Below are 25,680 nucleotides of genomic sequence, written 5' to 3'. Positions count from 1 at the left end.
CGATCTTCTTGAATATCTCCGCCACGTCATCATTCATTTTGGCCAAGTGTGCCGCCTCGTCCTTCCGCCCACAATTATGTTCCTTCTCCTCATCAGCTTTGCCTCGATAGAGGGTACGCGTCACCTTACGCAGGTACACTTCGAGCTGGGATTCACTGCGGTTTTCAATAAGGCCCAGATGCTCCAGAATCTCTGGACCCTGGAGCTTTCCCAACATGCATAGCAGGGTCTTCATTGTGCGAAGTGGCAGGTCATCCTTTCGGTCACAGCCGGCATCTTTGGGGTACACCCGGAGGAAGTTGTGGGCATCCAGCCAGACAGGGTCAACCTTGAGGTTGTGAGTCGTTCCAGGAAGCAACCGCGAGATCCGCCAAAGGCACTTCATGACAAGGTCTGCCTACTTTGTTGTTTGTGGGAGAGTTTACGCAATCATGCAGGAGGCGGATCATGGCACTGATGATGGCAGCTGGATCAGAATGCTCAAGCATCTGGCCCAGCAGCAAGTTGATAGAGTGCAACAGCTGGGGTCCTTCCTCCATTTCCTCAATACGTGGATCTGGTAGCAGCAGCAGAAGCGCATTCAGCAAGTCCTTCAGCATATCCGCTGACCCTTCCTTGCCCAAGCCAGACTTGAATTGCGAAACAACGTTGCTAACAAGACAGTTGGAGAGATTCAGCACATGCTTGGTTGGTGTGCCTGGATCACTCAAATGGGTGTTGGATGCAAGTCGCAGCTGCCTGAAAGTGACGAGGAGGAGTTGATCCACATTGCCAGAGATCGCATGTGATCGCTTCTTGGTCCGGAATAACTCATCCAGCTGAGCTAAAGCTTCCATGGCAACGTCAATGTTCCTGTTTGCCACCTGGGAGATCACAAACGCAAGAGTTGAGTCAGCGCCAATTCCTCCGAATTCATCCAGGGGCGTGGATATCGCAGTCGTTCTCAGCTGTGGTATATCATGCGGCACAGCCAAGATGTCATCCAATTGGCAATTCACAAGGACCGGCATCTCAGAAACGACGTGCTCATCTTCAGTCATCAAGCTCGAGTTGAAACTCCTGGGATAATAGTCTACTTGCCAGCAATGTGAACCCGGAAATGTTGAGTACCCCAAAGTTTTAAGTTAGAAATGTACAGTATGGGTCCCCAGCACTTATAAACTGCCGGATGCTAACTTGCATATGTTGGGCAATTAGCAAAATTAGCATTAATAGCATTAACCCTATCAAACATAGGCCTGGGACACTGAAATTTCTGTTTCGCTCTATTGCTCCACTTTTATTCACAGGTATTAGAGGTAACAAAGGCAAGTACCATACCAAACTAGAATAATATGACTATGGGTAAATAATATCCTCAAAATTAAAACACAAGTATACCCAAAATTATCAGAGCTGAAAAATATGTGCACTAGTTACACAACATAAAACTTCCATCAAGAAAGAGCGTCTTGCACTTCTACTACTCTGCACTGTTATAAAGCATATCCTCATCATAAAACTCATCCTCATCGTCTTCATCTTCTTCTCCTGACTCTACATTCTTGTCATATTGCTCTTCTTGCTGTGAGTGTGTGAGTGTGTTGCAACATGTACTATCAGAGCCTTTGCAGAAGCAGTAGCTGGTACAGGCCAGGCCTGCAGCTACGCAGCTGCACTTTGCTGTTAAACAGGGCTTTAACCCAGCTTTGCAGCTACTAGTCAGGTTCACTATGTCAATAAATTATATTTCGTTCAAAATCATGGTAGATTAGCAAACCTATACATTTTTGGAAAGGTTATAGCATATGGAAACTAAAAATCAATGTTTACATTTGGAGAGATACCTGTATGGCGGCCATTTTGGATTTTCAAAATGGCCACTGTAAAATACATATTTTGTTCTATTTCTGCCTCTAATTACCCTAAAAACTTTAAAAAATATACTAAACCTATATTTTCAGGGACAAGGAATCCAATGAAAGTATCAAATTAGTGCTATGGGGAATGGTAAGACACGAATCAAAGGTTTTGAATTGCAAAATACTGTCTTTATATTCGCGATAAGTTGCATAATCAAATACATGTTATCATTTTGTACAGGCAGTTAATAACATCAAAATGTGTCACAATAATTCATATCACCAAACATACACAGGCAGTCAGCAAAATCATATATACACATGCAGTCAGTATAACTTCACATCTACACAGGCAGTCAATGACAAAATATACACAGGCAGTCAATGGCATCAAACATACACGATTACAGAATATGCCATTTAGAGTTCGTCATCACTGTCCTGTGTGTCGTATCCGACAATATAGTCCACATCGTTTTCACAGTCCGTTCCACACAAGCAAAGGTCGGTCAAATTGATTGGCAAATCGAATTGGTCGAACGAATCGAATTCGATGAATCAAATCGATTGAAGCGATTGGTCGAATGGTCGAATGGAATTGGTCGATTGGTTGAATTGGTCGAATCGGCAAATGTAAACATTGATTTTCAGATTTTCCATGTAATAACGTTTCCAAAAATGTATAGGTTTGCTAATCTACCATGATTTTGAACGAAAAAACATAGTGAACCTGACTATACAGCTGATCATTTCCAACACGGCAGGAGGAGCAACGGGGCTTGCATCCAGGATGGGCATGATGACTTCCTCTCCCTTCTCGCCTTCCTTCTTATTCCATCCAAACTCTGTTATGTCCACAGCTGGTGGGTCAGGGCAGTCTGCTGCTTTCCAAAGCAGCACCTGTAGATGGGCACGCCGTCCATGGAGGAGAGCGTTGCGCTCTGTAGGAGGCAGTGTCTTCAGTGCTGGGGGGGTTTTGCGCTTTCGGTAGATGTCATATCTGGCGACGTTCAGAGATGCCGACTCCCTCTCGTTGTTCAGAGCCAGGAAGAAACCACTCACTGCCTCTGTAATCTGTAAATCAGTAGCTCCCTCCTCTCCGATGAAGTGAAGCAGGTCACCAGGTACTACTCTCATGGCCTTGAGTGCGGACACCTTCCCTTTCCCCGCGGGATAGGAGGTGGTGTCACATCCAGAGAGAGCATGCATAGCCAGGATGGAGCGACACTGCTCACCGAGATTCTCTACTGTCGAATTGATGTTGAGAATAGTGCCGTGCCATCCCATCTCTCCATCTGCAGGTTACATGTGATACCCACCTTCCAGCACCAATAGACCATGAGTACGAAAACATCAGTGTCGTCGCTGAGAATGCGGACAGTTTCAACTCCGCGACTGGCTGCATCCAACATGTATGAGATGAGGGAGACGTCAGCCTCGTCATGAGTGACAATACTGTCTGCTTTGCTGACCATCTTGATGTGATCTCTTATGCTGTGTGTGCACAGGAGCTCACCCAGTCTCCGTTTGTTTGTCTTGTTCTTCATCACTTTGTCGCGGCTAGGTAGAGGGGTTGTCAGTGAGAGTCGGTACTCTGTTGAGCTCTCCCCAGGTCTTCTCTGCCTCTCCTGGTCTTTGGCAGAGACTTGCTCATACCGGTCAAAGATGACAAATGTTTTGGTGATGTAGCGATTAAGCCAGTGCCCCATGCTGGCTGCGAGGTCAGCCACAGTGCCTGACGATGGCCACACCACGTGGTAGATGAGCTGCGATGCATCAACGAGTACAACATGTGGTGGGTGGGAATTGGGGGCAAGGATTCCAAGACGCTGGACGATCACAGACTTGTTACCCTTCCTGAGGCATCCATACTCATCGATGATGGATGCAGGGACCGGGCCGAGCTCGTAGTCAAAGAGCTCCATTCTTCTCTTGCTCCCCACCACCAGCCGAGCAAACAACGCCTCAAGGTCACATATGATCTTCGCATTGACCCTCTCTTTTTTTGGTGAATGTCATTGTCACCACCTTATTTGAGATGGGCGCATGGAATCTCTCAGGAAGTGATGAAGAGAACAGTGTGCTCATGTCCTGTCCGATCTTCAATGCATCTTGCACATTCACCTTTTCATCTGCCACCTGGCCATTTATGATATGGTGGAGGGTCACGGTCTCTATGGTGAGTGGATGGGAGTTTTCCTGTAGCACTCTCAGGATTTTAGCCCGGTCCTCTGCGTCCAATTCCCGCCGTCCTTTACCCTCTTCTTTGTGTCTGTTGGGCTTCATTGTCTTATCCGGTGCTTCAGCATCGTCGTAAATCTCATCCAATGACTTGGAGAGATAGGAGCAGATGCCGAAAGATTGGATCCACACGGTGACCTGCTCAGGGTTGGTGGAGATGCCCCTCATGCCTCCTACTTTTTTTTTTTTTTTTTTTTTTTTTTTTTTGTATACAAGATCGAGGCTCGTGAAAGAGCTAACATTAATCACACAAAAAGACAAACCAACACACAAAACACAAAAAACAAGGGGAGCGGTAGACAAGATGGGGAGAGAGGGGGAAGGACACAAAAGAGAGGGGGAAGGACACAAACACAACATTTGAGAGCAGGGACATCGGGAGGACTTGGGGGGAGGTGGGAGAGGATTAAAACATATGAACACTGCAAGGACTCTGGGGTGAATTACCGGGGGTAGAAAAGATCAAGGTTTTCGATGGGGGAAGATAAGAGATGGTGGTGAACAGCTGTTTTAAAGACCTGGAGGGAGGAGTGGGATTGAAGGGAGTGGGGGAGTTTGTTCCAGAGGCGGGAGAAAAGGGGAATGAAAGAGTGAAGGTGAGCAGAGAGCCTAGACTTTGGCAGTTTAACCAGAAGAGGGTTGCAGGCAGATCTTGTGCGACCTGAAGGAATATTGGGGGGACAGAGCACAGAGAGAGCTGGGGGAGCAAGGCCGGAGAGGAGTCGGTAGAAGACAGAAAGACCACCAACCTGCCTGCGGTGAGTGAGTGAAAGGCCCTCGGCGTTGACTACATCGCAGGAGATTCCAATGATTCTGAAAGCTTTGGCCTCAACAGCGTGAAGCCGAGCAAGGTGTGAGGCAGGAGCACCAGCCCAGAGGGGGGAACAGTATTCCATTGAGCTGCGGATGAAAGCCTTGTATGTGGTGAGGAGCTCAGGTGTGCCAAGGAAGGACTTCGCACGACGGAGGATGCCCAGTCGGCGACTGGCTTTGGAGGCCAGCTTGGAAATGTGGTTTTCCCAAGAAAGATCATGGCAGATAGTGAGACCCAAAAGCTTGAGCGACAGAACTTCTTGGAGAGGATTGTTGAGAAAGTAGATGGGAGGGTTGTCCAGTCGGTCCTTTCGGAGAGACATTGTAAGAGTGTGAGATTTGTCAGGATTGAAAGACATGTTCCACTTGTTTGACCAGTCTGTGATTTTGTCCAGGTCTGCAGAGAGTGAGGAGGCTGCAGACTGCCGATCTGAGGGATGAGGAATGGAGCGACAGAGAGTAGAGTCGTCAGCAAAGAGATAGAGAGGATTTTCAAGAGAGTCAGAGAGATCATTGATGAAGACCAGAAAAAGCACAGGGCCCAGAACACTACCTTGGGGAGCTCCAGCCTGAACAGGAAGAGGAGATGAGAGAAACCCATTCAGGGCCACACGTTGACTACGACCAGAGAGGAAGTCCGCCAGCCATGCGTGGAGATTTCCATGGATACCAAAGGAGGAGAGTTTGGAGAGCAGAGCAGGGTGCCAGACCGTATCGAAGGCACGTGAAATGTCAAGGGAGACAGCTCTAATTTCCTGTTTGGTGTTGAGGACCTCCATCCATTGTTGAGAAAGCAGAAGCAGCATGTCCAGAGTAGAGTGACCAGGTCTGAAACCAAATTGATGATCAGAGATCAAGCCATTGGAGAAGAGGAAAGATTTAATATCTGAAGCAATGATGGATTCCATGACTTTGCTGATAATTGGGAGAAGGCTGATTGGTCTGTAGTTGCTGGGATCTGTTTTTGCACCTTTTTTGTGCAAAGCGGTGATGTTGGCTGATTTCCAAGCAGATGGCAGATGACCTTGAGCAAAAGAGAGGGTGAAGAGAACAGAAAGAGGGAGTGAAAGTGCAGAAGAACATGATTTTAGGACCCGTGGGCTGATGCCGTCAGGACCAGTTGCAGAATCAGAGTCGAGGGTTGCCAGAAACTTTTCCACCTTGTCAGGAGGAAAGGACACAGAGTCCAGGAGCAGCTGGGTACGACTGGGTACGGTGGGTACAGAGAGGGATGGGTTTGGGACACAAGATTTAGAGGCAAACACAGAGTTGAGGCATTCAGCTTTTTCACGTGCGGAGTCAGCCGTTAAGCCGTTTGAGGTGAGGGAGGGGATGGAGGGGGAACAAACACCAGAAACAGATTTGACCAGACGCCACCAGGATTTGGAAGAGGGAGACAGATAAGAGAGTTCGGTCTTGAGAATGGTGAGATATTGTTTCCTGGCTCTCCTGAGGGTGGACACACACTTGTTTCGGGCTTTGTGAAAGGAAATGACATTTCCTTCCGTTGGATTTGCTTTCCAGGAGACGAAAGCAAGTTGTTTCAGGGCAACAGCCTCACCACAAGATTCCGTGTACCATGGACGGGAGGAAGGGTATGACAACTGAAGACGAGATGGTATAAATCTGTGCATGAGAGACAGCAATTTACTTTGAAAGAATTCCCAGGATGAGTTGATGTCAGAGGCGGTAGAGATGGGAGACCAGTCCAGATGATTGATGGCTGCTTGAAGACCGTGCCAGTTGGCCTGAGTGAAATGCCAGACTCGTCGACGCTGAGGAGGCTCTCTGAGAATGGTCAGAGAGATGTCCACTTTGACAAGCACATGATCAGATGAGCCGATTGGAGCAGAAGAAGAGCAGCAGACATTTTCAGGGAAGTTTGTCATAACCAAATCCAGAAGAGAAGATGCTCCGTTGACTGAGATCCGGGTTGGGAAATTGACAGATTGTGTCAGTCCCAGTGAGTCGCAGAAGTCCTTTGCTGAAGAGCCATGGCTGGTGAGAGAGGTACCCACACCCAGCCAACTGGCATGGTGACAATTGAAATCACCACATGAGGAAGAGAGAGTTGGGATGGGTAGATAGAAGTTGGTCCATATTATCAGACAGTGAGATGTAGATGGAGTCATCGCTGATTGGTGGACGGTACAACACACATATGAACAAAAGGTGGGAGCGAAGGGGAAGCCGTAGCCAAAGGTATTCCTGGGGGTGAGGTGGAGAGAGGGCAGTGGAGGGTGAGTGAGGAAGAGAGTTTTTTATAAAGATAGCAACCCCACCTCCAGGACGAGGCTCAGGTCTATCATACCGGAGGAGGGAGTAACCTGGGAGAGATACCAAGGCATCAGAGACATCATGAAGGAGGAAAGTTTCTGTTAAGCAGATCACATCTGGTTTGTCAGAAGCAACCTGTATGGAGAGGTCAGTCAAGTTTGAGCGAAGGCCCCGGATGTTTGAGGTCCATACCGTTAATGAAGAGGAAGGGGGAGCATCGGGTCCAGAACAGGGGGGGGGGGGAGGGGTAGGGTAAGATGTGGAAGAGGAGGAAGAGGTAGGGAGAGCTGTTGAAGGTGTGTCAGAGATTTCAGAATAGCTTGGAGAAAGGGAAGAATGGGGCGGACAAAAGGTTTGATGGAGATTGGGTGAGGCACAGTGAGGTGTTATTTGAGGAGGGGGAAGAGCAAGGCAGAAGGTTTGGGGAGATGAAGGTGAAAGTTGGAAGGAGGAAGAAGCAGGGAGGATGCTTTGAGGAGGAGGGGTGAGAGGGGAGTCTCGGAGGGGAGGAGCGAGGGAGAGTCTCGGAGGGGAGGGGTGTGGGGTGAGTTTAGGAGGGAGGGAAGGGGCAAGGGGGGAGATTTGAAAGGGATGGGTGATGGGGAGGATTTGGAGGGGAGGGGTGAGATTGGATTTTGAAAAGTGTACGATTCATGGGAAACGAACATTTTTTGCAAAATGAGTTTGAGACCTTCGAGTCAAAAATACGTTTGAGGACACTGGAGGAGGGATGGAGTTCTGGATAGTTTAGGGAATGTAGAAAGGAGGAACTGTAAGAGATGGTATTATATATATTTTTTGGAATGAATAGATTTGGTGAGCAAGACGAAAGCATCCTTTTGTAGGAAAAGAAGAAAAGGGTGTTATAATATATGAGAGAAAATAGTTGTTCAGGGGAGAGATTATACATTTCTAACCGCGTGATCGCGAACGAAGAACGAACGAACAAAAAGAACAAATAAACGAATAAGACCTGGGAAGGAAATAGTTTTTTTGGGTTTTTTTTTTTTTTTTTGTGAGTACAGATATTAAACAAGGAGGTACGGGGTGAACGACTGGGACGAAACAGTGAACGAAAATAATTTCAGTGCATTCGACGAATCGCTGAGAGAAAAACAAACCACAAGGTCGGAGACGGTACGGTAGTCCAAGCCTACGAGTACTAGGCCGCAGAATACTCGATACCATTAACCGACGATTGTGTATACATGTACGAAAAATTAGCACCGAAAATTTTCCAAAAGATACGCTATAGGTACATACACCGAAAGATAGATACAGTCTCGACAAAAACACGATTGAGAAATATCACTTAGCTTCGAAAGCGTGAGCGCATGGAACAGCTTCGAAAAGACGTGACCTCGCCGTGATCTCGCCTTCCCTTGCTTGATGCATGTCTGCTCCCCAAACATGTCTCCACTCACTGCAGCTGCACCATCAGAGTGGTGGCACACATGGCGTCCAGCGTAAAGGTCATCCTTGGCAGTAGCAGGAAGGTACTGCATGTCGCGCAGATGCCATGTGATCCATCTTGCGTAGTGGTGATGTGGAGTGGAGTGGCGTAAACTATAGCAGCTAGCGAGATGGGGCTTAGTGCGTTGAACGTGCCAGGTTACGATCTGTTCAAATAAACACTAACTTTGAAACTGTAGCTCAACATGAGAGTAGGGGCACTAACCGCGCAAAAAAATGTTGGGTGAAAAAAAATCCACGGCTTTTACATCCCTTTTTCACATGAAATTTTGATCGCAGGAAATTTTTATAAGAACACTCACGGAAAGCATATCTGTCTAAGTGTATTATGTCCAAATTTCATACAGATCCTTCAAATAGTTTGCTCACACGAAGCATTCAAACGGAGCAATAGAGCGAAACAGAAATTTCAGTGTCCCAGGCCTATGTTTGATAGGGTTAATGCTATTAATGCTAATTTTGCTAATTGCCCAACATATGCAAGTTAGCATCCAGTAGTTTCTAAGTGCTGGGGACCCATACTGTACATTTCTAACTTAAAACATTGGGGTACTCAACATTTCCGGGTTCACAAGAGGGCTCTATAGGCTTGGCAAGTAGACTATAAAGGTGGCTGGCTGCCTGGTGTTTGCTGAGCCCCAAAAGTGTGGTTGATCTTCACACCAGTAGCCACCGAGCCAGTGGTGTTTGGCCCTTGAGTAATCGTTGCGTTTGAGGAAGCAGGTGGGCAAGTCTCCACAGGACGAGCACCCCCTTTCTTGGCCGAACGCTTTATCCTTTCTTCGAGCATACTCATGTCCTTTTCTGAGATAGAACCAATCATCTTGGGTGCCTGGTCTCTGGAGTGGTGTAAAGCTCACCGCCATTGGACTCTGGAGCAGTGGAAACGCATTCTCTGGAGTGGTGAATCACGCATCACCATCTGGCAGTCCGACGGGCGAATCTGGGTTTGGTGGATACCAGGCGAATGCTACCTGCCCGAATGCATAGTGCCAACTGTAAAGTTTGGTGGAGGAGGAATAATGGTCTGGGGCTGTTTTTCATGGTTCTGGCTAGGCCCTTTCATTCCAGTGAAGGGAAATCTTAACGCTGCAGCATGCAATGACATTCCAGACGATTGTGTGCTGCCAACTTTGTGGCAACAGTTTGGGGAAGGCCCTTTCCTGTTTCAGTATGACAATGCCCCCATGCACAAAGCGAGGTCCAGAGGAATGGTTTGTCGAGATCGGTATGGAAGAACTTGACTGGCCTGCACTGAGCCCTGACCTCAACCCCATTGAACACCTTTGGGTTCAATGGGGTTGACCAACTCCATATTAATGCCCATGATTTTGTAATGAGATGTTCGACGAGCACATACAGGTGTGATGTTAGGGTGTCCACATACTTTTGACCATGTGTATCAGTGGAAGACCTTTCCCACTTAAGGTGATACATAGACCAACATTAATGAATGTCGAACATTACCTCTTTTTTTTTCTCCCTGGCAGAGGTCCCTCTCTTGTGGTGTTGCTCTCCAGAGAGGACGCCATAAATAAATGCCAACACCTTGTGGGCCCTGCGAATCCGACCACGGCTCAAGAGCAGGCACCTGGTTCCTTGAGAGCACAGTTTGGCCAATCATCCATTCTGAACGCCGTGTACTGCCCACAAGATAAGTTGGCTGCAGACTCGGCCATCTCACTTCTCTTTGGTGGGTGAATTCATGTGATCCATTCACATTACCTGATTAACCCTTCTGCAAATAAATGATCATTGAAAATTCGTTTCTTCAATTACATTGAGGTAAATGTCTGCAAATGTATGTGACTAAATACACACTGCTTTTGGGTGATGGTTCAATAATATACTTCCTATGACCAGTAAGCATTAGCATCCAGCTTTCACCAATAGTTAACCTTTCAAACTAGACACCGAGGGGTAGATTAAGGACTCTCCAAGCCTGGTATTGGCTTAATGGTTGGTGGTTAATTAAGATCTAATTAGGGCCTTGAGTTTGAGTCCCTGTAAACTGTTGCGCCGTTGAAATAACACCAGATGGGTCAGCCTGTTATCCTTCCGAGGTCGGCAAAATGAGTATCGGCTTATTGGTAACAGGGGAACTGCATCAGAGGCACAGTTGGGCTTCCAGAAAAATGATGCAACCAGCAGCCTTAGGATGCATAGAAACCTCCCCCGCCCCCCCAAAACACAGACTTCAAAAGTTGAAAGTTTTACCCACAACTTTAGGCTGTGTAATACAAAATGTAGTTTTGCCTCGAACCAGTGGTCGAGAAATATTCCACTCAGATACAAAAAAAAACAAAAAAAACGTTTTTTGCAAGAAGGTGTATTTTATCATCAACAGCTGATCACAATGTACAACCATGTTCCCTCTTCATTGTGTACTCGTGTCATGGAGGATTCAAGCAGTTTTGTAAAGGAAACATTTAAACCCATCATGCTAAATGAATCTACACAATCAGTTTACAAGCACATACTCCGTTGATACTCTGGAGACAGAGGCCAGAGTTCCAGTTTAACAGTGAAATCGCCACTACCTCCAAACTTAAACTCCTTTACGAAGTCCGACAACTCACACAACTTAAAAGTCTATCAAGTCACAGCGTTTGGACTACTTGCCTGGCGGTGCAAGGATTCCATATGTTCAGAAACTCGACTTCCCTGTACACCGACGGTCCTACCAACTTGCTGCGTACAGTACCACAGAACAGCAGCTATAGTCCTAAATGTGAGCCATGAAAGAGTAGGAATGTTTTTTTGTTTTTTAAAAATATATACAAATGAATTAACAAGATGGTGAAGTTAAGATAATGAAAGCAAACCCTCCATTAGGTGGTACCACATGTGGGCACTATTTATAAGCCTCATGGCATCCAGAACTGTAGGACTGACGGCACCAGGATGCTGCTGCATGGAAGCTATACATCTGAAGTTAGAGTTAAAAATCAATAATACCGATATCAAACTGCTCATAAATCACGCACCATGTCAATATTAAGAATCACATAACTTTCAGTCTCAAGTGTTCAATTCAATTGGATCATAATTTTGACACAGATTAAAAAAAAAAAGTTTCGTAATAAACTTTGGTTAGCATGATGTCGCAAATGCAGAACTTCAGGTTGCATTGACAGCATCACTCGATGTTAGCACAGTGGTTCAGGTTCACAGTGCCAGAGAGGTAGCCTGGTGCTTGCACGGTGATTTGTGGACTCGAAGGAATCACGTGATTTAGAACGTGTTGGGGGAACCAAGCCATCGCGACGTCTCAACTCACGGGATGGAATGGAAATGCGGAGTGGAGTCGGAACCCAGACAACCATGGTTCACTTCACCTGCACACTGGATCGACAGGTGCCGACGCAAGCTGTGGACAAATTCTAACATGACTGTGGATAGATTCTGCTTCACTGCATATTCTGGAAGGTGACCCTGTGGAGAGATGGGCAGAAAACAAACAAGGGTTTTAAAAGACAAGGGAGCTAAAGGGACACGATTGGTTTGATTTCTTCAGGTTACGGCATCATCTGTTATTGAGTAAATCACACAAGATGTTGCCCAACTATCCAATAACAGTATTAATGTTATAGTAAGATTCATTTTTTTCTTCTGTGGTTGCTTTCTTTGGTTGCCATAAAAGGAGATTCTCTTTCGTATGCAGCAGAAGACTACAGGGTAGGATCAATGGCTGAGGGCATGGCTGTACCACTGATGCAATGCCCTCTGTAGGTCAGGGGAGGAATTTGAAATTTGTTCAGGGTGCCAAAGATAGCTCGCCTACTCTTTGAAGGACATTGTGGGACCTTAAAAATCCACAAACAAATGCTAGCTGACGGGACGCCGGGTTTAACGGCCATCCGAAGGATGGCACGTACATTGATGAATCATCTTGCCTGTGAAACACCGGGATGACTGTTTATAGCTGGGTCGGGATTCAAACCCAGGCGAGACATGTTTTATCTGTGTTCGCATGCAATGTCCGATTGCACTGTTTCAGGTCAACTGTCGCTGCAGAACGGGAAAGCTTCCAGAAAATGTTTCACGTGTTCTGTGCAGACGTAACTGAAAACAAAATTATTCAATTTTATTAAATTATTGAAGAATTATTGAAATGAAAAGAATTATTGAAAATTATTGAAGGACAAGTTATCTGAAGTTATCTGTGTAACGAAACTAATTGATATCGTTTGGGGAATGGCATAGGAGTTAAAGGGGGAATCGATTGTAACAATCATATCCATAGTACATGTTCAGCATAAGCGTCCATAATAAGTGTATCACAGGAAAGCTCGAGTTTGGTGGAGTGAAAAACCCTTCGTCTCCCCTTCCAAAATGTTTGTCAAACACCCATATCTCCACCTTGGACTTGATTGTTGTCTTTCCTGTTGTAATCTGTCTGTGTTTTCATTGAAAATAAATAACCAGTACCGTTTCCATCTGGCCTCCGCATATGAGGTAGGCTTCAAGATCCTTCCATGGGTCAGAAATTGAGAGGGTGGGGGGACTCTCCCCCCACCAGGTAGCATGGCCAATGAGTGCACCGGGAGCAGCCAAAGGCCCCAACCCCCATGGGGAGTTGATAAAAGACGTGATGGGTGGAAGCTCACACTCGTCTTCCGGTAGCCATCTCTTGCACAGCCTTCCCCTGCTCATAAACCACATCTTTTGAAGCTGTCTGCCTCCTTGACCTGCCTTTCCCCTGGACTGGCTTTACACATGACCCGCCAGTCGGACATCTTCAATCGCATTGCGAAACAAAATGATGTGCATAAGTATATCATCATGCATTGTCTTTGTGCCAAGTATGACCGACCATACATCTCCGAGATATGGTTATAGACGCACGCAGGCACAGATGGATGAGACCCAATCCATAAGTCCCCGTTTCCGACTAGGTCCAACGGGGGCTAATAACCGACAGTCCCCCATGAGGCTATTTTATGCATTACTAGCTGAAGTAACCGGCGTTGTCCAGGGAAATTATTGGGTGTGGGAGAGGGATCGGAGGGGGTTGCGGGAGGGGTAGTGGAGGTGGGTGAGGTGTGTGGAGGGGAGAGGGGGAAGGGGAGAGATATACTGCATATACATCTTTGGGGGTGGAGAGGGGCTTTGAAAGGCCCCTCCGTTTTAGGGGAGGTTGGAGGAGAAATTTACCCGTGCGAAGAATACTTTGGCTCAGTTGCATAAAGCATCCTTGAGGACAAATTTTAGGATTTCCTTAACTTTTCCCTTAAGGACATCCTTAAGTCAAGGATGGTTGCATATATGAATATCCCTAAGTTTTTCCTTCAATCCTCCCTTAAAGTTAAGGTAGCACCCTTCCCCCTGTCATCAGCCTTTCTCCACCAATTAGAAGCAACCTTTCATAAGTTATCTGGGTATTATATTATATTATACGCAGAGGCAAAAGTTATTGTGACATGGAATTTTTTCATTGGTAATCTTGTGAATGAATTTTTGGATTTGAACCAGAGAAAGTGTGTTAAAATGGTCGAAGAAACGCAACCAAGCAGTTGTTGTTCGAATTGCACGAAATTTGCAAGAAGCATGACATATTCGAGAAAAATGGCCAGCAATGTTAACTTTAAAAGGCCAGACAACCAGACGCTTATCATTTCCACTCAATACAGTCTTAAGAAGTGCAGAAGTTAGAAAAACACCTCTATTCATCGTTCTGGAAACAAGTTCGACATGCCACACCTCGGGGAAATGGTTCTTAATCAGAACAATGTTAATGTGTTACCCTGGATCCTGGACCCTGGATGTGACCCTGCAAGATCCCCTGATTTGTCACCCATTGAACACGTCTGGGATGAAATGGAGCGACGTTTCCGACGTCATCCGAATCCTCTAACAACGCTGCAGGAACTCTGCCAAATCCTTCCTCAGATATGGAATGATCTTCCCCAGGACTTTCATCGACGTGTAGTGGCCTCAATGAGGCGAAGGTGCCAGGCCTGCATCAATGCACAAGGTGGACACACTCGCTACTGACCGTGTGAACTTGCTTGTGAACCCCCTCTTGTGTTGTGGCTCATTTGCATATGCCAGGTGCGCTGTTCTTATGGACTGTTGATCGTTACCATACCTTGAAACATTTGTCTTTCCATGTAATAATATTTCATTCGCGGCAGTAAAAGTTTAACACTGATTCTGTTTGTTGTTTGCGTGTCACAAGAACTTTTGCCTTTGAGTATATATATATCATTATATTATACATTGTAAGAAAGGTCATGATTCGTTGTTTGGTTTGACGTCAGTTTAAACACGTATAGACCATGATCGTGGCCTGGCGTGCTTTATGGGTTAAGGAAAGATTTCCTTTAAGGTTTCCCTTCACTTAGGATTTCCTTAAGGTGAAGGAAATCCTTAGGCTGCTGGGCCATAGAAGTTCACGGTTCACGTTTCACGTTTCACGGTTCACGCGTGTAAAGAAAAGTGGACAAACGTAGTATGACTTGCTCTGGACCATAGAACGCCTTTCATGTTTCACGTGTCACGTTTCACGCGTGAAAGGCGGAATGAACATGCACACTTTTTCTATGCGTGAAAACGGAGATCTCGGTCGACCTGATTATTTTTAGACTGACATCCGGGCAAAACTTCCGAAACAAAATGGACGACTACCGAGAACAGTTGATCGAGTTAGTGAGAGCAAGGCCCCTGCTGTGGGATCCGCGTGTGGCGGATTACAAAGACAAGGACCAGAAGGCACAAGTTTGGGAGAACTTGAATGGGCGTCTGAATTCACCGACAGGTTAAGGTTTATTGTTTTCGGGTGTGTGCGCATGTGTGTTTGTTTAATTGTGTGTGTGTGTGTGTGTGTGTCAATGTGTGTGTGTATGTGTGTGTGTGTGTCAGTGTGTGTGTGTGTGTGGTTGTTTAATTGTGTATGTGTGTGTGTGTCAATGTGTGTGTGTGTGTATGTGTGTTTGTGTGTGTGTCAGTGTGTGTGTGTGTGTGTGTGTGTGTGTGTGAGAGAGAGAGAGAGAGAGAGAGAGAGAGAGAGACAGACAGACATACAGAGTGAATGAGACAGTGATAAAGACAGAGACAGAGTGAGAAGTTGTTCGGTGGAATTCACCACGGGTTTCTCTCAGAAGGAAGTGCTCTCGGCTCCAAATTCTGTGCCTTTTTCTCTTCCTCCGTCTTAGTAGAAGCAGAATGAGGCAATCTTCTTCATCCGAAGAGTCCATGTTGACGGTTACTCGGCCAAAGCAGAACTGGCGCGCAACACGTGAACAGCCAAGCGTGAAATCCTATGGCCCAGGGTCCGATTGTTCACGTGAACGTGAACCGTGAAACGTGAACCGTGAACTTCTATGGCCCAGCAGCCTTAGGAGCCGTTGCTATGCCAGGCAACCAATCAGATGAGAGATAGGACACTCATCCAAAAGCAAGAACATGTAATGAGTACGTGAATTTAAATGAAGCTTCTTATATTGCTACATGGGCAACACGTGATTTTAAATAACGCTTGTTATATTGCTGCATGGAGAACACGTGATTTTAAATAACGCTTGTTATATGCTGCATGGAGAACACGCGATTTTAAATAACGCTTGTTATATTGCTGCCTGGTGTTGGGCTAGCGGCTAGGGTGCCAGCTTAGGATCCTAGTTTCGAATCCCGGTCGATCGCTGAATTAACACCAGGGGCGTTGAATCAGCCTGTCATCCTTCCGAGGTCGGCTAATTGAGTACCAGTTCACTGGTAATTCCCGGCTTGTCGTAAAAGGCGACAAAAAGGGTTGGCGGCAGGAAGGGCATCCGGCCGTAAAACATTGCTTCAAAAAGGGGACCAAAAAAAACAACAACAACCACGGTCCCCGAAAAAGGCCAACCCCCGCTTGCGGGGAAAAATGGCCTCTAAAGGTGTTTAAAAATTATTTTTTTTATTGCTGCATGGAGAACACGTGATTTTAAATAACGCTTGTTATATGCTGCATGGAGAACACGTGATTTTAAATAACGCTTGTTATATTGCTGCATGGAGAACACGTGATTTTAAATAACGCTTGTTATATGCTGCATGGGGAACACGTGATTTTAAATAACGCTTGTTATATTGCTGCATGGAGAACACGCGATTTTAAATAACGCTTGTGATATGCTGCATGGAGAACACGTGATTTTAAATAACGCTTGTTATATGCTGCTTGTTATAAGTCTGGCGTTAGCTTAGCGGTCAGGGTGCCGGCTTGGGATCCTAGGATCCTGGGTTCGAATCCCGGTCGATCGCTGAATTAACGCCAGGGGGGTTGACTCAGCCTGTCATCCTTCCGAGGTCGGCAAATTGAGTACCAGCTTGCTGGGATGAATGATCACGGTGTGTACCCCGGCTTAGAATAGGTGCACCGTATCCCTGCGCATCGAAGAGGCGACCAAGGGTTGGCGTCAGGAAGGGCATCCGGCCATAAAAACATTGCCTCAAACAGGGAACCATGATTGTCATGGGGCCCGCAAGGCTAACCCCCGCTCTAGCGGGGAAAAATGGCCTTAAAATGATTTCATTCATTCATTCATTCATTCATATGTTGCATGGAGAACACGTGATTTTAAATAACGCTTGTTATATGCTGCATGGAGAACACGTGATTTTAAATAACGCTTGTTATATTGCTGCATGTCACGGAAGCCTCTCCTCAGTGAAAGACACATGAAAGCCTGCTTGGAGTTTGCAAAAAAGCACCTAAAGGACTCTCAGACTGTGAGAAACAAGATTCTGTGGCCTGATGAAACCAAGATGGAACTGTTTGGCTTCCGTCTGGCCACTCTGCCATAAAGCCCAGATCGGTGGAGTGTTGCAGTGATGGTTGTCCTTCTGGAAGTTTCTCCCATCTCCACACAGGATCTCTGGAGCTCAGCCAGAGTGACCATCGGGTTCTTGGTCACCTCTCTTACCAAGGCCCTTCTCCCCCGATTGCTCAGTTTGGCCAGGCGGCCAGCTCTGGGAAGAGTCCTGGTTGTTCCAAACTTCTTCCATTTAAGAATTATGGAGGCCACTGTGCTCTTGGGAACCTTCAATGCAGCAGAAATGTTTTTGTCGGCTTCCCCAGATCTGTGCCTCGCCACAATCCTGTCTCTGAGCTCTGCAAGCAGTTCCTTCGACCTCATGGCTTGGTTTTTGCTCTGATATGCATTGTCAGCTGTGAGACCTTATATAGACAGGTGTGTGCCTTTCCAAATCATGTCTAATCAATTGAATTTACTACAGGTGGACTCCAATCAAGGTGTAGAAACATCTCAATGATCAAGAGAAATGGGAGGCACCTGAGCTAAATTTCAAGTGTCACAACAAAGGGTCTGAATACTTATGTCAATGTGATATTTCAGTTTTTTCTTTTCAATAAATTTGAAAAACTTTCTAAAATTCTGTTTTCTCTTTGTCATTATGGGGTATTTAGTGTAGATTGATGAGGGAAAAAATGAATTTAAACGGTTTCAGCATAAGGCTGCAACATCTTAAATGTGAAAAAAGTGAAGGGGTCTGAATACTTTCTGAATGCACTGTATATGCTGCATGGGGAACACTTAATTTTTAATAACACTTGTTATATTTCTGCATGGGGAACACGTGATTAATGAGAATCTAATGAATTTTACGCCAGAAAGATTTTCATTCCTCCTTCATCCGCAAACACTTCATCCGTGTTTCCCGTGCTGCAATATAACAAGCGTTATTTAAAATAATCTCGCATATAACCACCCTGCACTCAAAGTTGTATTTGCACCCCGTGTTTGGAGTTTGTAACTTAAAACATGTAGCCGTACATAGAATACATACAAAAAGAATGAGAAAAAAAAAAAAAAAACACCTTTAGAGGCCATTTTTCCCCGCAAGCGGGGGTTGGCCTTTTTCGGGGACCGTGGTTGTTGTTGTTTTTTTTTTTGGGTCCCCTTTTTGAAGCAATGTTTTACGGCCGGATGCCCTTCCTGCCGCCAACCCTGTTTGTCGCCTTTTTACGACAAACAGGGAATTACCAGTGAACTGGTACTCAATTTGCCGACCTCGGAAGGATGACAGGCTGAGTCAACCCCCCTGGCGTTAATTCAGCGATCGACCGGGATTCGAACCCAGGATCCTAAGATCCTAAGCTGGCACCCTAGCCGCTAGCCCAACACCAGGGTTCAAAGAATGAGAATGAGAAAGAGAATTGCCTTTTATAGGCAGAGATACGATGCGTTTTTCCATGATGGCCTCTCATGGACTAATTAAAACACATAATTGAAATCTGTCTTCTGATATGAGGATCGGAGCTGGTGGACTAAATAACCTGTGAAATCTGAAAATTTAAAGAAACTACCGATTCTTATAATTAGGAGAAGAAGCATATTTATTTAAGGAAGGCCGTCATCGCTCCTGCTCTGTCGTCTTAATTCATACCTCCACAGGATAGGGTGTTACTCTACTGGGACCTGCAATACTTGGAGGAAACCCTGACGATTTGAACCATCTGTTTTTAAAATTCCCTCGATATGACGGACTCAGATTGCACCTATTTCAACGTATTAAATAGGCGGGGATTTGCGTATTGGATCTCCCGACCATTTTGGGCCATTTGAACCAGAAGCATTCCCAAGTCTGCAAGACGGTTCTGAGATTTTTTTAAGAGAGTGGGAAATTCATACAGTATTATGGATTACATAAAGGGTCATTCGTTCATCTCTGTTATGTCTGGATAAGTAGCGTATATAGAGCCTCGTGGCTCTGAAAATGCCATAAAACATGAAAAGAAGATTGCTCCTTCTCCATTTTCACCTAAGCGATGGATGGACCGTTTTGTTTGAGTGCTTGCTTGAGTACTTAATCCACTTGGCCGAGTACTCTACAAGATTCCATGGTGATACCATGGCTCGGTTCTCCATGGGGACATCCCCGGAGATAGGACGGCAACATCAATTGGAGGATTCGAATTGGTAAAGCAAAAAGACAAGTGAACTACGAGTTCAAGAGAGAATTGAAAACGTTTTCAGTGGCTACAAAGCAATGAATTGCCACACCACGAGGTAATAATAATAATAATAATGCATTTATTTTATATAGCGCTTTTCAGGAAGCCCAAAGACGCTTTGACAGAGTGCAAAACATAACGCATAGCAAAACATAAAGACAATTGCAAAAAAAGAAGAATCAATAGGGAAATATTCAAAGCACAAAGGAGGGAGAAGGAGAGGAGATAGTCAGGGGTTAGATGCTGTGGGTTAAATGTTGAATGCAGTGTTGAACAGGTGGGTCTTGAGTGATGTTTTGAATGTGGTGAGTGAGGAGGAGTCTCTGATGGTGTGAGGTAGCGAGTTCCAGAGGGTGGGAGCAGCGATGGAGAAGGCCCTGTCCCCCCAGGATCTAAATTTGGTCCGGATGGGGGGGGTCAGGAGGTTGGTACCAGCAGAGCGGAGGTTGCGGGTGGGAGTGTGTCTGGAGAGGAGGTCAGCCAGGTAGGATGGGGCCAGGTTATGGAGGGCTTTGTAGGTCAAGAGGAGGATTTTGTACTGGATTCTCTGGGAGATGGGGAGCCAGTGAAGCTTGTAAAGGACGGGGGTGATGTGGTCACGGGTCCGGGAATGGGTGAGTAGACGGGCAGCGGAGTTCTGAATGTATTGGAGTTTATTGGTGATTGTTGAGGGTGAACCATAAAGGAGGCTATTGCAGTAGTCCAGACGGGAAGTGATGAAGGCGTGGATGAGGGTTTCTGCAGCCACAGAGGAGAGGGATGGACGGAGACGGGCGATGTTTTTCAGGTGGAAGAAGGCTGTCTTTGTGATCTGTTTAGTGTATTTGTCGAAGGAGAGGGTTTGGTCAAAGATGATGCCAAGATTCCGGATGTGAGGGGAGGTGGACACTGGGAAACCGTCGATGTTGAGGGCAAAGTTATGGGTGGACTTGGTGAGCGTTTTTGGGCCAATGATGATTATTTCAGATTTATCACAGTTAAGTTTGAGGAAGTTGATTTGAAGCCAGGATTTTATTTCAGTGATGCAGTTTGTCAGGATAGAGTGGGTGGCGGTGGAGATGGACTTGGTGGAGATGAAAAGCTGGATGTCATCGGCGAAGCAGTGGAATTGGAGACCATGACGGCGGATTAAGTGACCGAGGGGGGACAGGTAAAGGATAAAGAGGAGGGGGCCAAGAACTGAACCTTGGGGGACACCTTGGGGGAGGGGAGCAGTGGGGGATTTGCAGTTATTGATGGAGATGAACTGACGTCTGTCAGAGAGGTATGATTTAATCCAAGAGAGGGCAGTGCCGGTAATGTTAAAGGTGGTTTCAAGTCGGGTGAGGAGGATGGTGTGATCGATGGTGTCAAAGGCAGCGCTGAGGTCGAGGAGGATGAGAATGTTGAGGTTGCCAGCATCAGAGGAGAGGAGAAGGTCGTTGGTGATTTTGAGGAGAGCAGTTTCAGTACTGTGGTTGGACCGGAATCCGGATTGGAATGTTTCATACAGGTTATTGGCAGAGAGGTGATGCTTGAGTTGAGTGGCTACAGCGCGTTCCAAAACCTTTGACAGAAAGGGTAGGTTGGAGATGGGTCTGAAGTTATTTAGGGTGTCAGGGTTTAGTCCAGGTTTTTTCAGAATGGGGGTAACAGCAGCAATTTTGAGGGATGGTGGGACGATGCCTGTAGACAGGGAGGAGTTTATTGTTGCAATGATAAGTGGAGAAAGAGCAGGAAGGGAGGCCTTGACAAAGCTGGAGGGGATGGGGTCAAGAGTGCAGGTGGCAGTTTTCATTCCGATGAGGAGTTCAGAGAGGTCAGTAGGGGAGACTGGGGAGAATTGAGACAGGGGATGGCAGGATAAGGGGGGGCAGGTGGTTTGAGGGGGAGCGGGTGCGGCGGTGGTCAAGCTGTTGTAGATGTTTTCAATTTTGCGTTGGAAGAATGAAAGGAAGGAGATGCAGTTGTCTATTGTGAATGACTGGGTGGTGGTGTTCAGGGGGCTGAGGAGTTTGTTTATTGTAGAGAAGAGTGCTTTTGGGTTTCCGGAGCCAGAGTGGATAATTTGAGAGTAGTAGGCGGAGCGGGCGCGGGAGAGGGCATCTTTATAGTGTTGTATGTGGTCCTTGTAGGCCTGGGAGTGAACTGTGAGACCTGTTTTATTGCGGAGTCTTTCAAGTTGGCGAGCACGAGTTTTCATTAGGCGGAGCTCAGGGGTAAACCAGGGAGCAGAATGGGTGAAAGAAACTGTTTTGGTTTTTATAGGCGCAATTTGGTCAAGGCAGGAAGAGAGAGTGTGGTTGTAGTAGTCAGTGAGGTCAGAAGGGGTGTGGAGGTCAACGAAGGGAGAAGTGGACATTTTTTCAGAGAGGGTCGATGAGAATGAGGCAGGTGAAAAAGCGTTTAGCTTACGGAAGTTGATAGTGCGATAATGCCTTGGTGCTGGGGTGGGGATGTTGATGGTCAGAGTGATGGCTAGGTGGTCAGAGAGAGTGAGGTCGGAGCCAGAGAGATGGTGCAAAATTAGTCCAGTAGAGCAGACAAGGTCCAAAATGTGACCACGGTTATGGGTAGGAAAGTTGACATGTTGAGTGAGGTTAAAGCAGGTGAGTAAATCAGTGAAGTCAGTGGTTAGCGTGGAGTCAGTGGAGTCCATGTGGATATTGAAATCACCAAGGAGGAGGATTGAGGGGGAGAGGGAACATAGCTGGGTCAGAAAGTAGGAGAAGTCAGACAGGAATGATGGGTGTGGTTTGGGAGGGCGGTAGACAACAGCCATGACTGACTGTGTGTGACCAGAGAGTTTAAAAGCCAGGTGTTCAAATGATGGAGCAGATGAGATGGAGATGAGGTTGGTCTTGATGTCTTGTCGGTGAATAACGGCAATTCCACCACCTCGGCCCTCCGAGCGTGGTTTATTGATGTAAGAATATCCATTGGGTGTGGTGAGGTTGAGCGTGTAGTAGTCCAGTGGTTGTTGCCAGGTCTCAGTGAGACAGAGAAAGTCCAGTTTATTTTCCAGGATGTAGTCGTTCAGGATGAGGCATTTGTTGTTGAGGGACCGGGTATTGAACAGGGTGAGCTTGATGTTGTTTTGTACGGCGGGTATGAATCCAGGTGATTTGGCCAGGGTTCGCAGACAGGAGGTGCGATTTTGTGCGTTGTTGTGACCAGGTGTGTTGGGACGATGAGTGGGAGTGCGCTGAGCCGACCAGAGGATGGGGATGGAGTGACCTGATTGTAAATAAACAAACTTACGACCGGAGCCACGGTGAATGTACCTGGGTCGACGCAGGAGTCCATTCGATCTGATTGCAGAGATGCATGATGGGGTGGAGCGGGTTTTAAGCAGGAGAAGCCTTGCGGCAGAGTACCGCAGAGCCATGCCAGCAGGAGCGAAGGCAAAGCGAGCACGCGGCCAAGGGTGAGGAAGCGAAACAACCGACACAACCAACGGGAGTGGGCCCGAGGAAACAGCGATGGAGCCGAGCAGGTGAAGCCCGGAGCAGCAGAGCAGAGCCGGGACCGCGCAGAGGAAGACTCAATGGCCATAAATCCGCCACGACCACCAGGAAAGCAAGACACGGACAATGGTCCAGTCAGAGAAGCGGCGAGCAAACGACGCCAGCGTCCTCTCACGACCGGACCGGAAAACGGAAGTCGCACACTCGCTCTAAGCCATCAAGCCTGGGTTTGAATCCTGACACAGCTATAAACTGTCACCCTGGTGTTTCTCATACAGGGGCAGTAAACATGACGGCCCATCTGAAAATACAAGCCCAAACCCCTATCTCCCCTAACCCCTACCTCCCCCCCCCCCCCCCACCCCTGGCCCACCCCTGCCAATAGTTTTTTGGCAGCTCCAATGCTTCCCCCTAAAGAGTATGGTACCTGATGTTGACAAAGATGATGCTAATGATCAGTATCTACGGTTTTTATGTCCCTGAGGCATGAAAAAGCTTTGACAACCAAATGTGTTTTGAAAGTGAGAAATTATTCTGGGAGGATCATTTTGAGGTCACGACTGCTCAATGTCACTGCAATATAATTCAAACAAGAGCATGCAAAGTCAGTGTGGGATTGATTGAGAATGAGGTCAGATTGAGAATGAGAAGAAAAAGAAGGTACCTTGAGGTCTGTGTTGAGTATCCAGGTGAACGCTGAACGGCAGGAAGAGTGACCAATTCTGTCGATCACAAACCCTCCCACACCATTTTCTCCCCTAAGGTGATAAGTCGCATGTATGTACATATGTACACACACACGAATACAAGTAAGTACATATCCGTGTTGAAAAGTAATGCCTCTTATTCTTTCTCCAAAACAGGTAATGATATTCAAATGAAACAAAGACAAATATTTACATGAGTCTTTATTCTACCATAGTGCATATTTATTTCTCAACGTAATCACAACTACGGTCAAGGGGATGCCTCTTCGTGGTGGTTGTATCCCCCCAAAAAAATAATGGGCCAAATCGTCCCCATTCTTGCCTGTTGCCTGGATCTGTCAGGGCAGTGCAGTCACGGCGTTAGTGCCGATTGGTCCCCATGGGCCGGCCCTTTCCCTTTTCTCTAACTGTCGGGCCCCGATTTTGTGAAGGCGGTGGTACACTGGTACACCATCCTGGATGTGGGGATCTCTGGGTCGCTCCTGGGAGATCTGTCAGCTGTCTACATGCCACGGGCTTGTTCGAGAGAACTCTCTGGGGCTATACAAACAACAACAAAAGATTTCTGCAGTATTGTGATGTCACTATAGAACTATGCGTCTTACCGACTTAACCAGCACTTCACATCATCGTTGAAAGAAAAAGGTTCTCAACGAAGGTTATCCTCGAGTTTGAGGAAGAGATTAAAATCTGACGCAGCCAAATTGGGGCCGGTGATCATTTGTGGCGGACTCTGTGCCCATTACACTTTATTCCAAAGGGTTCCTGCTGTCATAGAATAATAAAAATGGTACCGTTGGAAAGCTAATAATTGATTTCATTGGAACAAAAACGAATGTCCTTTAATCATAAAAACTCCTGTTTTTAAAAGCCAATCTTTCGGGGATTTAAGAAGCAGTGTATGGATGTATATGTACAGTCATGGCCAAAAATATTGGCACCCTTGCACTTTTTTCAAATAATGCACCATTTCTTTGAGAAAATTGTTGAAATAAAAAAATCCTTTGGTATCCACACACACACATATTATACAGTATATATATTATATCTATATATATATATATATATATATATATATATATATATATATATATATATATATATATATATATATATATATTTGGTTTGCAGTGGAACAAAACAAAAAAGCTGAAAAAATTACTAAATCTTCACTTATGCCAAACAGAAATCCTAAAATGTCCCAGACAATATTATTGGCACCTTTTAGAAGTTGTTAGAAATAATTAGATTTCAAGCATGTGATTCTCCTTTACTTTGGAATTTAACTCACCTATGGTCAGTTGCAGGTGCATGCAATATAAAAATCACTCATTCAACCAGTTTGAGAAGAGAAAAGGAGTCATTCTGCTGTTTTGTGTGACTGTGTACCACAATGAGCATGGAGAAAAGAAAGAAAACCAGAGAATTGTCTGAGGAGGTCAGACACAAGATTGTAGCCAAGCATGGACAATCTCAAGGCTACAAGTCCATCTCCAGAGACCCTGATGCTCCTGTGTCCACCGTACACAATGGTATCAGGAAGTTTAAGGCCCATGGCACTGAAGCCAACCTCCCTGGACGTGGCCGCAAGAGAAAACTTGATCAAAGATTGCAGCGAAGGATTGTTCAAATGGTGGATAAAGCACCTTGATCAACTGCCAAACAGATTCAAGCTGACCTTAAGACACAAGGTACGACAATTTCAACTCGCACCATCTGTCACTAACTCAATTAAAGGGGATTCTATGGTAGGAGACCCAGGAGGACCCCACTGCTAAGAAAGCCTGACAGGAGTTTTCCAAAACATACCTGAACAAGCCAAAATCTCTCAGGGAGAATGTCCTGTGGACAGATGAGACCACATTGGAGCTTTTTGGTGAAGCACATCATCTCTATGTTTACAGAAAACAAAATGAAGCCTTCAA

The 25,680-nt window shown here is 46.1% G+C and overlaps 2 protein-coding genes across 10 annotated transcripts in view; one reads left to right on the top strand and one right to left on the bottom strand.

Annotated features, from left to right (window-relative positions):
• The window catches only part of LOC137437983 (thioredoxin domain-containing protein 6), a 108,408-nt gene that overhangs the window by 46,754 nt on the left and 35,974 nt on the right, over positions 1-25,680 (top strand). For all 5 annotated transcript variants that reach the window (XR_010986626.2, XM_068132794.2, XM_068132792.2 and 2 more), the window contains one exon: positions 10,136-10,338. Coding sequence is in view for 4 of the 5 variants with exons in the window: in XM_068132794.2 (XP_067988895.2) it covers positions 10,136-10,338 (203 nt within the window). In the remaining variant the exon portion in view is untranslated. The remainder of the gene's footprint in view (positions 1-10,135; positions 10,339-25,680) is intronic.
• STARD3 (StAR related lipid transfer domain containing 3) overlaps positions 11,568-25,680 on the bottom strand; it is a 196,824-nt gene continuing 182,711 nt past the window's right edge. For all 5 annotated transcript variants that reach the window (XM_078766692.1, XM_068132796.2, XM_068132797.2 and 2 more), the window contains 2 exons: positions 23,713-23,806; positions 11,568-12,080 (listed from right to left, as the gene is read on the bottom strand). In XM_078766692.1, coding sequence (XP_078622818.1) covers positions 11,922-12,080; positions 23,713-23,806 — 253 coding nt within the window. In that variant the 3' untranslated portion in view covers positions 11,568-11,921. The remainder of the gene's footprint in view (positions 12,081-23,712; positions 23,807-25,680) is intronic.

The sequence above is a fragment of the Myxine glutinosa genome, chromosome 12, assembly GCF_964187855.1.
Source record: "Myxine glutinosa chromosome 12, kmMyxGlut1.1, whole genome shotgun sequence".
Classification (NCBI taxonomy): domain Eukaryota; kingdom Metazoa; phylum Chordata; class Myxini; order Myxiniformes; family Myxinidae; genus Myxine; species Myxine glutinosa.
The sequence above is the reverse complement of the archived record's forward strand: the minus strand, read 5'-3'. Positions and strand labels throughout refer to the sequence as shown.